At 38.7% G+C, this 13,610-nt stretch overlaps 2 protein-coding genes across 2 annotated transcripts; both read left to right on the top strand.

The window, feature by feature from the left end:
- Positions 1–203: 203 nt before the first annotated feature.
- Positions 204–5,628, top strand: LOC104456596 (nudix hydrolase 7-like). The gene is made up of 9 exons (XM_039299093.1): positions 204–791; positions 1,759–1,988; positions 2,386–2,451; positions 2,585–2,731; positions 4,490–4,567; positions 4,651–4,701; positions 4,798–4,832; positions 4,967–5,075; positions 5,393–5,628. Exons 1-9 carry the CDS (start codon positions 656–658, stop codon positions 5,594–5,596), a joined length of 1,056 nt encoding a protein of 351 aa, XP_039155027.1. The 5' UTR covers positions 204–655; the 3' UTR covers positions 5,597–5,628.
- Positions 5,629–9,307: 3,679 nt separating this feature from the next.
- Positions 9,308–13,168, top strand: LOC104456595 (nudix hydrolase 7). Its single transcript, XM_010071422.2, has 9 exons — positions 9,308–9,854; positions 10,271–10,497; positions 10,602–10,667; positions 10,801–10,938; positions 11,494–11,571; positions 11,655–11,705; positions 11,802–11,836; positions 11,971–12,079; positions 12,395–13,168. Exons 1-9 carry the CDS (start codon positions 9,719–9,721, stop codon positions 12,575–12,577), a joined length of 1,023 nt encoding a protein of 340 aa, XP_010069724.2. The 5' UTR covers positions 9,308–9,718; the 3' UTR covers positions 12,578–13,168.
- Positions 13,169–13,610: the final 442 nt, after the last annotated feature.

Below are 13,610 nucleotides of genomic sequence, written 5' to 3' on the forward strand. Positions count from 1 at the left end.
TTCTCGAATTTTTAATTTGTTTAATGTAATTCTTGGACTTCTGGTACATACTAAACTATATAAAAATATTCAATATAGTCTCCCCACATATAAACTAATGAAAATATGATATTGAATATTTTCATGTAATTCGGGAATTAAGTTGAATATGTACCAAAAATTTAAGTACCATATTGAATAAATTAAAAGTTTAGTGATCATATTACATATTAAACTGATTTTGATGGATTATATTAAATAAATTAAAAATTTATGAATCACATCATATATTGAATCAAAATTCAAGGGCTCTTTGTGCAAAGATGAAGGAGAAATAAATAACATGGCAATTATCAAGAGTCTGTCATAATGTCAGACGCGTTCTTGCCTCCATCTCTGCAACCGCGAGGGGGTTCTCTCCCACTGGCCGCGGGGAATTTCCGCGTTTTCCTTGGATCCGTGTCCGTCGAGCACCGGAACTAACGGGCGAACATTCGCAGCAAATCTTTCGAAGACCCAGATCACACGCCATTCCTTCTCCCCAGATTGTGCAACTCCGCAGACCTAGAAGAAGCCTTTATATACTTTACCGTTTCTGCCTCTTGTCCTTCACTTCGCTTTAGCTGTTGGAGCGATACTAATTCACTGAAGAGCAACTTAATCTCCCATCCGTTTGATGTTCTTGCCGAGGCTGAAAAGCGTCAAGCTTTTCGACCCGCTCCTCCTCGCGCGCCAGGGCTCCGTGCCGAGACCGGTCGTCCGAGGCCTCTTTTTTAGTGCTTTGACTCCTCGCAAATCGAGGGCTTTAGAGGGTACGCGTGGATCGATGCATTTCGTTTTCTCTCTCCACTTCTCATTGTTTAATCCATTGTCTGTGGCGACGGCAAAGCCTGCCCAATTACCCACCTTCTGTATTTCTTTATTTGTTTGATTCATGGACATTCGCAATTTACTTGGTTTTCGTGTTTGGTCCTTTTTTTGTCGGAAAGTTTTTATTTTTCTTCGTGGATGTGGCTGTCTTGATGCTCTTGAGCTTTGCGTATCCATTGGATGAGTGACCGGTGAGGTTCTTGGCTGTTCCTGGACAAATATATAGTGAGAAGAAGGAACATCATCGCCCAAGAGTGTTTGCGAGAGAGTTAGACTTAGTAAACAAAGACTATTGAAGTCTTCCTCCTCCTTTTTTTTAGTAGTTTTTGACAGAGAGGAAGTAATGCTCGGAAAGGATTCCAAAAATAGTGTTTAGTTTGAATAATGAAATACCGATTACAATATCTTTCCTTTTTTTTAGTAGTTTTTGACAGAGAGGAAGTTATGCTCGGAAAGAATTCCAAAGATAGTGTTTAGTTTGAATAATGAAATACCGATTATAATATCTTAGGTGCCTATTTATAGGAAAATCGCCATCTAGAAAATAACCAAATAATTGAAATCGAATAACAAAATTAAGGAAATCGATATTAATAAAAGGAAAAGTTATCAAAACACAATTACAAAATCTGCAAAATGCGTATGAAATGTGTGATACTTCTTTGTAATCAATGTGTGATATCTCTTTGTAATCTCGAAGATCACGTAATTATCTTTGATTTGTGGGATTATCTATTCTTATGATGATCCAATTTTTCTATAAAGACATTTGCACGTTATTCTACATCAATTTTTCTACGTCAATTTTGTTCAGGGTTATTTTTTATTTGGGTTTATTACTTTATTTTTGAGCTAGACCAGCTGTTTCCGATAGAAATCAGTGGATGAATGGTCGCTTCATTTGTCCAGATTTAGCTCCTAGGGTGCCATTTCCCATCAGGTACAAGTCCATCGGTGTATCATCAGCTTTGAGGCAAGACATGACTGAACATAACGATAGTGGGATTCTGCTCGATGGGTGTGAGGATTCATATGGAGGAGTGAGGGTGGAGATCAAGGAGGATATGGATGCTGATGTCATGAAAGCTGATGTCTTTGCGTCTTTGCTCCGGGCTTCAATATCAAGCTGGAAACAACAGGTACCGCACTTGTATTTCGCCGGCACCACCTAAACATTCCAAGGGGGAAAAAAAGGAAGAAAAGAAAAGAAAAATAAAAAAATTCAAAAAATATTAAAAAGTATTAAAAATTGCCATGTCAGCATCCGGTCACAAGCTGATGTCCACGTTAGAGCCGACATGCCAAAATTGGCCGAATGGACTAAATTAGTACTGACCTAAAAATGTTTATGATTGAATTGGTCCAATTGAAAAGTATAAGCCTGAATCAGTATCAATAAAATAGATTTAGGACTTTTTTGGTACTTTTCCCCACTTGTATTTCATCAATCTTGTCAGTTCGTTTTTTTTTTTTCGTTTGTAACAATATCAATCTGGTCTTCTGTATTTCTTCTTATTGGGTATATTTTGGTTGCAGGGGAAGAAGGGAGTGTGGATCAAATTGCCCATTACATGTTCACATCTTGTTAACATTATAGTGAAGGTACATATATGTGTTTTTTCATGGCCAATATTTAGTATTGGCCCCTCTTGTTAAATCGCTTTCTAGTAGGAAGTTTGATAGGTTTAGGTATGAAATACACGGTTCATTGAAATATTGCCTGCTAATTTGGCAGGAAGGGTTTAGGTATCATCATGCTGAACCAACTTACTTGATGCTTGTCTGCTGGCTTCCTGAGACGTCTGATACCCCGGATACTATTCCTAATAATGCTTCACATAGGGTGGGCGTTGGTGCTTTCGTCTTGAATGATAAAAGAGAGGTAACTTTCTGCCTTGACATTGTCTCGTTTCTTGCACTTGCCTTTTAAGACTCTAATAGGAAGATGCAAAGAGATGGAAATTTAACGTTTGATTTGGGCCCTGCATGGAAACGTTTATGTTCCTTTTCTGTTCCCGGGAACAGAAATAAAAAAAAAAAAGTGTTTCTGTTCCGAGGAACGGTTTTTGAACAAAAGAACGCGTTTGGTAACGTTTGTTCCAGGAATAAAAAATGAATAGAAACACGTTTGGTAAATTTTATTCTTTTTTGTTTCTTTTAATTTTTTAATTTTTAATTTTTAATTTTATTTTCCATTTTTTCCTTTCTTTTTATTTCTTTCTTCTTTCGGCCGGTCGCCGGCCTCCGCGACCGGGACGGGGCCGGCAGCCTCATCCAGCCACGACGAGGCTCACCGGCCCCCGGCGAGGCCAAGTCTCGCCGTGGTTGGGCGTGGCTCGGCCTCGCCGGATTTGGGCGAGCCCGAGCCGGCCCGGCCAAGGCGAGGCTCGGCGTCACCGGCGCGGGCGAGGCCAAGCCTCGCCGCCACCGTCGGAGCCGAGCACCCGCGCCCGAAGCCCGCAGCTCGACGTCGTCCTGATCTCACCACGCCATTCGCGACGCCGTCTGCCAATCTTTGCTCGCGTCGCCCCATGTCGATCCTGAAGCCTCTAGTGTCGCGCCGCCGTCGCACCGTCCTCCGAAGCCCCTCGCCGGAACCCTAGCCGAAGATATCCCCTCGAGCGGAGGCCGAGCCTCGCCTTGGTTGGACGAGCTCGGCCTCGCCGGCGCGGGGGAGGCTCAGCCTCGCCGGGGGCCGGCGACGCTCCGGCGAGGTCGCCGACCCTCAACGGCGTCGCCGGCCAAAGAAAAAAGAAGAAGAAAAGAAGAAGAAGAAAAGAGAAGAAGAGAAGCGTTTCTTTTTGGCTTTGAAGAAGTGTTTCTTTTCTCCAGAAGCAACTTTTTTGTGTTTCTTTTTTTTGCTCCAATTTTGTTCCGAGAACAGAAAAACAAAAAAAGAACAGAAACGCAACCGAACGCATTTCTGTTCCTTTTTTGTTCCTGGGAACAAAAAAAGTACAAAAGTGTTCCAAAAAACATTTTTTTGGAACGTTTCCATGCAGGGCCTTGCTCATTCAGTTGTTCTTAGAAGTTCAGAGTTGGACTCTAGCACCAGACACTTCTCTCTGCAGTAGTATCTAAGACTATATATTTGCAGTGTGTAAAATCAGCCTGATTGATAGGCATTGAATCCTTTAGAACGATAGGTAGGATCACTGTAACTTTGCCTGGGATCACAGTAACTTCGCCTGGGAAGAAAACCTCTGCATTCAATGTTCATCGGATTTATACGTGTGTATGTTGTCATTGTGGATAAGCAGAGATATTGGATTTGTTTTCTTTTTCCTTAATAGAATCAGTCTTTGGTGCCAATGCATTGCTATAATCTTTTGGTTTGACTATGTTATATCTATGACAAGCTATTTAGTAAAGGACTTCAGGCAATATTAGCATTTGGATTGCAATAAATCTTCTCATCTTAGCAACGATCACATAATCTTCCATCGGTTTTCCTCTTTTAAAGGATTCAGCCTGTAAATAACAGCCTTACTTTGTGAAGAGATACAATGCAGTGAAGTTTTATACCTAACTTTTGTTTGGTGGACGCTTTTGCTCTGCTTTATCTTGTTTTCAGCGTGATTCCTATGCCATCAGATGCTCAACACTTCAAAGATTCTAAAAACTTTTCCCTCCTTTCTAGGTGCTTGTAGTCCAAGAGCATAGTGGAAGGTTCCAAGGTACGGGTGTATGGAAACTCCCCACAGGAGTCGTGAATGAGGTGAGTATGTTTACGATGTCAAGTGCTACATAAGAAGTATCAATATGTAATACAATGGTTTGACTGTGACTCCATCCCTGTAGGGAGAGGATATATGTCATGCAGTTGTCAGGGAAGTAAAGGAAGAGACTGGAGTAAGTGAAGAGTTTTATGTTGTGTAAAAAAGTTAATTATCTGAGGCATTTCACTTGAGAATTCCAACTAAAGCCTTATTCTTTTACGATCTACAGGTAGACACTAAATTTGTTGAAGTCCTTTGTTTCAGGTAAAGAAAATCCTCTATTTCAGATTGCGGTGCATTAATATGTTTTGGTCTTTATTTAGATATCTGTGTTTAGCCTTCTAATGTTCAAATTTGCTTTCGCTTTCTCACATTCTATCTCTTATGTTCGATCACAGACAAAGCCACAAATCATTCTTCACAAAGTCTGATTTGTTCTTCCTTTGCGTGCTTCAACCAAAATCATCTGCTATTGATAAACAGAATGTAGAGATTGAGGCAGCCCAGGTAAATTGCACACTTGCATATATTGTTGATTTTGGTGGAAGGATGAGGACCTTTTATAATTAAATCATTGCTTGGGCTGTCTTGTACAACACTGGGCTGCGTGCTTCAATCTTGCATTCTTGCTTATTTGTGCTAAACAATGAATCTAGTAAAATTCAATTTATAATTTCTCAAGCACATCAACGACGACGAGTGACCTCACTCGATACCTGTTAGGATATAGCCATGTAGTAGCGGTGTTAAAACATAATCATTCATTAATTCTTTCTTTGGCCAAATCTATACACTGAAGTGGATGTATATTATTTTGATTATAGTGGATGCCAATTGAGGAGTACGCAAAACAACCTTTCGTCGTTAACAACAAGCAATTCAATTTCATGGCGAATATATGCTTGGTGAAGGCTGATCATGGCTACCCTGGTTTTAGTGCTCGGGCCACAACTACTTGGGGTGGCAAAAGGACTTACATCTACTGCAATAAGCCTGAAATTGTGGAGAACTTTGCAAGTTTGATGTAATTACTAAAAAAGATGAAATTTTTATTTCTTAATTTTAAATTACTGTTAATGTTTAATTTTTTCATATTTTCTTTTTTTCCCCTCTTCCTCTTATTTGTGGTAAGTTTTAAAATTTGATTGTACTTTTTGAAAGTTGCTAAGATTCTATTACACTTTCATAATAAGTTTAAGAATTTTTAGTGCTCTTAGCCATTTATAAAACTATAGAAGGTAGCATCTTTTTGATAGAAGAATAATGAAGTTAAACCTATCTACATTTGAAGAAAAGGGAGAATGAGGTTTCAGCGATTTGCTTCCCCTTTAATAAGGCAATACTGAGAAATCAAGCTTGGAGACTAACTCAAAACCCCTCATCACTTTGGCGTTGGCTATTGAAATGAATTTACTTTCCTAGCGTAGACTTTTGGCATGCAGAAAAAGGAGTATGCCCCTTTTAGGGATGGTAGAGCTTGCTCGCGGGAAGGGATTTAATCTCTCACTTAGTGCATTGTTTAGTACATAATGAAGCTAACATAACAATTAGAGAAAAGACAAATGGCTGAAAAAGATGGGGCTTGGAGGTCCTGCTCCTCGAGGTGAACCACTTGTGCAGTCGATCTAATTAGCAAGGAGAACTCATGGAATGTTCAATTTCTAGAGGATAATTTTGACATTAAATTGTCGATAAAATCCAATCTAGTCCAGTGAGGACTCAAATAGCAAAAGATCATATTGTATGGACATGGATTCAATTAAACAAATATTCAGTCGAAAGAGGATATAATCACATAAGAGGGTCAGATGACAAGCCTAGCTAGATTCAAGCATTTTCCTCCTTTCAACTTCCTCACAGTCTCTGTTCAAAAAAAAAAAAAAAAAAAAAAAAACTTCCTCACAGTCTATGGAGGGAGATATGGAACTTGTGTACCACCCCTAAAGTCAAATTATGTATGTGGCCCACTATGTCAAAACGCTCCACTTATGAAGGAGAACCTATTTGGAAGATGAATTGTACTCGATTTGATATGCGCATTGTGCAATAAAGGCGTCCTCGAGACAACAGAGTATTTATTCTTGTTACCCACATACGACCTAGATCTATATATTAAACTTTCGAGATAAGGTTTGTCAAGAATTGAAGCATGGATATAAGAACTAAAAGCAAACTTAGCTCACTTGCCAAATTTGGAAGTGGTCGTGTTGGTACTCTGGCACATGTGAAAAGCACGAAATCACTTGGTCCTCACGAATAGAGCTCTAGCTCCACCAGGCATCGTGGATTCTGCCAGGCGACGAGCATAAAGATAATGGGTCCGGTCAGGCGAGGAGGGAGGTGAAGCAAGCAAAGTCACGGCCTTCGTCAGCCTCGCCACTTGCCGGCGAGGACCATGGCACTCTCCGTAGATCTAGCGCTGCGGCCTTGTTGAATTCTCTCTGTCTCTGTCTCTGTCTCTCTTCTTATGCGGGTGCAGCGGCGACGGTGGCAGCAACAATGGGCTGAGACAATGGTGAGGGTCGTTGGACCGTCGTCAGTGGATGGACGGCCCTGCCACCGGCCAAGGTACCTCCTCCTTCCCTGGTCAGGCTTAGCCACCGACTCTCCCTCTTTTTTAGGGTTTTTTATTATTAAAATTTGTTTAGGAAAAGAAAACCAGAAAACCCAAACTATTTATATTTACCCTAAGTTTTTTCTTTATAACATAAAAAATCTCACACTATACACTATACTAACTATAATACTTTTATCCTTATGAGATCAAAAATCACAAAACTATTATTATGTGATATATTTACACTCCACCAAGGTTTAGTTAAATGATTTTTTAGTCAAAATAAAGTCAGTTGTTTTGCTTACATCACGTCCTTGAAAATAGATTTTTGACAGTGCTCATTAATCAAATATTAATATAAGGTAAATATGTTATACATTAAAAATTTAGAATTTTAGATTTGTGGATGTTTTTTTTTTTCCTCAATTTTTTTTTTTTTTTTGCGCGCCAGTGATGTATTAGATGGGAAACGGGTCATTCGTATATTTAAGGGAAGGGAATGGATCAGTTGAGTATGCGATCAAAAAAAAAAAAAAATTGCAAAGGCGTGTGATTGAATAAAATAAAGAAGCTCAATTAATTCTTTTATTTATTAATTTTCGCATGACCGTTACCCAACACGGTCGACAAATTGCAGTCCTAAAGCAGTCGTCCCTTCCCTTGAATTTGACATAAATTTTCATTTACCTAGACTCAAACTCGAGAGGTAGATTCCCAGGAAGCTACTGGGAACAAAAGAGGAAGACGATGGACACTTTCGATGATCTTCCCATTGCCTCTTCTCTAGTCATTTTCCAATCTCAAAGTCTTTTTTTTTCTTTCTGTTTTCCTAGGATTCACCGGTCAATCAAATGACTCTTATATTATATAACTTGAATCTTTGGTCAATCACAATCCTCGATTGAAACGCAGAAGGTCCTCGGTATTACAAAATTAACAGACGTAAGAAGGAAGGGGAAGAAACATTACGAAAAGATCGTAACCCTTCAATAATAGGGTGTGGTCCACAACGATAGGAGCTTGCCACTTTCGAATCAAATAAAATCGTTGCTAACAGGATTTTATCGATGAGAGAAATCATGATTTGTCTCTTCTCATATCATTTGCAATCAATATTTTGGAAATTATACGATTTTCTTATTAAGTACGCTTAATCTCATTAATTGGATCCTTACAATATAAAAAAGAAGTTTAGGTATATTAAGGGCGCGTTTGATAACAACATTTAGTACTAAAATTTACAAGGAAGGAGCTGCCTCATTAAATTCAAACGAAATTATTTGGTGATAATTAGAGTAGTATCAATTATATTGGTGAAACTTATTAATAATGTTTGGTTCGCCTATGGTAAGGAACTAATAATCTCCCTAACTATTCATAGTGAAACCACCATTTAATTCCACTTCCAACACTAAAGTTGTGGACATATTTAGGGCTTAAATATGTGGCACCCATTTCAAAATTTTATTGAATGGGCCTTTGGAGGCTAAGATGGATTATGATGCGACGAGATAAATTTTTGTTTGAATACTAAATGTGATCCACTTGTTCAAATGTTCAATAATAGTTTGCCTTATCATCGATTTAATAGCTTAAGGCAAACACTAATGAATAATAATTTGCCTTAAATTATTCTTGTCATGGTCAGATAAGAATAATTTGCGTATATATCTATATCAAAGAATAATACATGCTTTATAAGATGATTAAGATTAAGATATTATCAATTATAATCTCTATAAGATATGCACAATTTATATAAGGAAAATGACATAAATAATTCTTGAATTTTAGTTTAATGTGCAATGTAATTCGTACATTTTTAATTTGTTCAATGTGGTCTTGAAATTTTAAATGTAGTTCTTGAACTTTCAATTTCATTAATAGTGTTTTTGGATTTTGGTACATATTCGCTTTAGTTCTTGAACTATATAAAAAGATTCAATGTAGTCCCTATAATCAAATTAATGAAAAGATAATATTGAATATTTTAATATACTTTAGGGATTAAGTTAAACATGTTAAGGTAAAATTCAAAAATATATTTCAGGGAGAATATTGAGTATTTTAATATTATCATATTACATAATAAGGTAAAATTCAAAAATTATTTTGGACGAATTAAAAGTTGAAGGACCATCGGATAAAAGTTGAATGACTATTTGTCTGGTTATCCCGTTTAGATATGGAACCTCGGATAATGGTGAAGACTGAAAGGACATCATGATAAGAAAACTTTGATTTTGTCGGACGCGTTCTTGGGAGAAGAACCGATCGCCGATCTACACCTACAGCGAGGACGACGGAAGAAACAAGGTAAGTTCTGAGCGCCCGAGGTCGAATCTGCCCGGTGGCATCCCTGCATCTTCATCGGTTCCGTGTCCGTGGAGGTGTGCAGCCGAGGGGAACGTTCGCCGCAAATCTTTCGAAGACCAGATCACCGCGCCATTACTCCTCCCCAGATGTTTCAAATTCGCAGACCCAGACGAAGCCTTTATATGGTTTTACCGTTGCTGCCTCTATCTTTCACTTCGCTTTAGCCGTTGGAGCGATAGCAGTGCAGTGAGGAACAACTTTAATCTCCGTCCGTTCGATGTTCGTGCCGAGACTGAAAAGCGTCAAGCTTTTCGACCCGCTCCTCCACGCGCGCCAGGGCTCCGTGCCGAGACCGGTCGTCCGAGGCCTCTTTTTTAGTGCTTTGACTCCTCGCAAGCCAAGGGCTTTAGAGGGTACGCGCATTTGGTTTTTTTTCTCTCGAGTTTTCATTGTTTAATCTATCGTCTGTGACGACGACAAAGCCTACCCAATTGCCCACCTTCTGTATTTCTTTACTTGTTTGATTCATGGACATTCGCAATTTAGTTGGTTTTTGCGTTTGGTTCTTTCTTTCTTTTTTCAGAAAGTTTTGATTTTTCTTCGTGGGTGTGGCTGTCTTGATGCTCTTGAGCTTTGATTATCAAGGAACATCGTTACCCAAGAGTGTTTGCGAGAGAGTTGACTTAGTAAACAGAGACTATTGAGGTCTTCCTCCTTTTTTTTTAATAGTATTGTTCTGGGTTATTTTCTATTTGGGTTTATTACATTTGAGCAAGACCAGTAGTTTCCGATAGAAATCAGTGGATGAATGGTCGCTTCATTTGTCCAGGTTTAGCTCCTAGGGTGCCCTTTCCCATCAGATACAAGTCCATCAGTGCATCATCAGCTTTGAGGCAAGGCATGACTGAACATAATGATAGTGGGATCGAGCAGATTCAACTGCTCGATGGGTTTCAGGATTCATATGGAGGAGTTACTGTGGAGATGAAGGAGCATATGGATGCTGATGTCTTTGCCCCTTTGCTCCGGGCTTCAATATCAAGCTGGAAACAACAGGTACCGCACTTGTATTTCGTCGGTCTCTTCTTGTTTTTTTCAATTTGTAACAATATCAATCTGGTCTTCTGTATTTCTTCTTATTGGGTATATTTTGGTTGCAGGGGAAGAAGGGAGTGTGGATCAAATTGCCCATTGAATATTCGCATCTTGTTGACATTACAGTGAAGGTACATACATGTTTTTTCCCGTGGCCAAGATTTAGTATTGGCCCCTCTTGTTAAATCACTTTCTAGCAGGAAGTTTGATAGGCTAAGGTATGAAATACACGGTTCATTGAAATATTGTCTGGTAATTTGGCAGGAAGGATTTAGGTATCATCATGCTGAATCGAATTACTTGATGCTTGTCTGCTGGCTTCCTGAGACCCTGGATACTATTCCTGTGAATGCTTCACATAGGGTGGGCGTTGGTGCTTTCGTCTTGAATGATAAAAGAGAGGTAACTTTCTGCCTTGCCATTGTCCCATTTCTAGCACTCACCCTTTTAAGACTCTCTAATAGGAAGCTGCAAAGGGATGGAAATGTAACATTTGATTTGCTCATTCAGTTGTTCTTAGAAGTTCAGAGTTGGACTCTAGCACCTCTCTGCAGTAGTGTGTAAGACTAGAGATTTGCAGTGCGTGAAATCAGCCTGCTTGATAGGCATTGAGTCCTTTAGAAGGATAGGTAGGATCACAGTAATTTCGCCTGGGAAGAAAACCTCTGCATTCAATGTCCATTGGGTTTGTACGCATGTATGTTACCATTGTGGATAAGCAGAGATGTTGGAGTGCGATAAATCTTCTCATCATAGCAACAATCGCATAATCTTCTATCGGTTTTCCTAGGGATTCAGCTTGTGGATAATAGCCTTACTTTGTGAAGAGATAAAATGCAGTGAAGTTTTATGCCAACTTTTGTTCGGTGCATGCTTTTTTACTGCTTTATCCTGTTTTCAGCGTGATTCTTACGCAACCACACCCTAAAGAATTTAAAACCTTTCCCTCCTTTCTAGGTGCTTGTGGTCCAAGAGCATAGTGGAAGGTTCCAAGGTACGGGTGTATGGAAACTCCCCACAGGAGTCGTGAATGAGGTGAGTATGTTTACGATGTCAAGTGCTACATAAGAAGTATCAATATGTAATACAATGGTTTGACTGTGACTCCATCCCTGTAGGGAGAGGATATATGTCATGCAGTTGTCAGGGAAGTAAAGGAAGAGACTGGAGTAAGTGAAGAGTTTTATGTTGTGTAAAAAAGTTAATTATCTGAGGCATTTCACTTGAGAATTCCAACTAAAGCCTTATTCTTTTACGATCTACAGGTAGACACTAAATTTGTTGAAGTCCTTTGTTTCAGGTAAAGAAAATCCTCTATTTCAGATTGTGGTGCATTAATATGTTTTGGTCTTTATTTAGATATCTGTGTTTAGCCTTCTGATGTTCAAATTTGCTTTCGCTTTCTCACATTCTATCTCTTATGTTCGATCACAGACAAAGCCACAAATCATTCTCCACAAAGTCGGATTTGTTCTTCCTTTGCATGCTTCAGCCAGAATCATCTGCTATTGATAAACAGAATGTAGAGATTGAGGCAGCCCAGGTAAATTGCACACTTGCATATCTTCTTGATTTTGGTGGAAGTATGAGGACTCTTTAATAGTTAAATCATTGCTCGGGCAGTCTTGTACAACACTGGGCTGCATGCTTTGATCTTGCATTCTTGCTCATTTGTGCTAAACAATGAATCTAGTAAAATTTAATGTATAATTTCTCAAGCACATCGACGACGAGTGATCTCGCTGGATACCTGTTAGGATATAGCCATGTAGTAGCCGTGTTAAAAGTTGATCATTCATTAGTTCTTTCTTTGGCCAAATCTATGAACTGAACTGGATTTGTTTTCTCTTGATTATAGTGGATGCCAATTGAGGAGTATGCAGCACAACCTTTTGTTGTTGGAAACAAGCAATTCAATTTCATGGCGAAGATATGCTTGGCGAAGGCTGATCATGGCTACCCTGGTTTTGGTGCTTTGGCCACAACAACTGGGAGTGGCAAAAGGACTTACATCTACTGCAGTGACCCTGAAATTGAATAGCACTTTGCGTGTTCGATATAATTCCTGCCTGGTTTGTAATGTGGAATTTCTTCCTTAGACCCAGGCCTACTGGACTGGACCGTGTTGATCCCACGACTGATTTTGTGAACACTACGTGAGCCCTAGATGTAGGTCCCACAAAATCAAAGGTTAGGATGGACTCAGTCGAGTGACCTAGGACTAAGGCAAGAATTTTCCAGTTGTGATGTCGCATGACCATTGATGGTGGCCAACTGGGGGGGCTTATGGAGGAGGCGGCCAAAGCTCTTGAAGATGGGAAGATCGATGTCCATTCTGATCTAAATTTGTTATAGTTTGGTTCAAACACTTCAGAATTATCTTCAACTTCAATTCATGTCCTCAAGTAATAAAATCAATTTAGACTTAGCATTATTTTTAAATAAATAGCTGAGGCTTAGCTTAATCAAATTGAATAGAACTAGGCTCGCCTTAGTTTTCTTAACAAGCTTCCATGGGCTTATGTCTTGAAGCTTAATAACAAAGCTATGTTTGTATTGGGTTTTTCATTTCTATAACACTCGATGAATTGCGAGTTTACTTTTATTGCACTTAGAATAACTTATTATTTCATTTCAATGGATGTTTACTTATCGCACTGCATTTCAATACATTGTTTGTTAATTTATCTTTCTTGGTTAGAATTATAAGTACTTTAAATTTTCAAGGGACCTACCTACAAAAAGATTTGCATAGACATTTAGGGTCGGTTTGTTTTGTGGAAAATGTACAATTTCTAGAAAATACCTATCAAGAAGTCATCTTCTATCGGTATTTGATTGAAACGTCAAAATCAATCAAAAAATATTTTTCGCTATTTGTTGTGGAGAATTTGATTTGATTTTTATGAGGAAAATTACTAAAAAACATGATTTTTTTAATTCTTAATTTTAAATTACTTCTAATTTTTAATTATATATATTCTTTTTTTTTCATTATTTCTCTTATTTATGGTAAGTTTAACGATTTGATCGTAATTTTTGAAAGTTTTAAGATTCAATTGCACTTTTATAAT

Source organism: Eucalyptus grandis, chromosome 8 (assembly GCF_016545825.1).
Source record: "Eucalyptus grandis isolate ANBG69807.140 chromosome 8, ASM1654582v1, whole genome shotgun sequence".
NCBI classification, from domain to species: domain Eukaryota; kingdom Viridiplantae; phylum Streptophyta; class Magnoliopsida; order Myrtales; family Myrtaceae; genus Eucalyptus; species Eucalyptus grandis.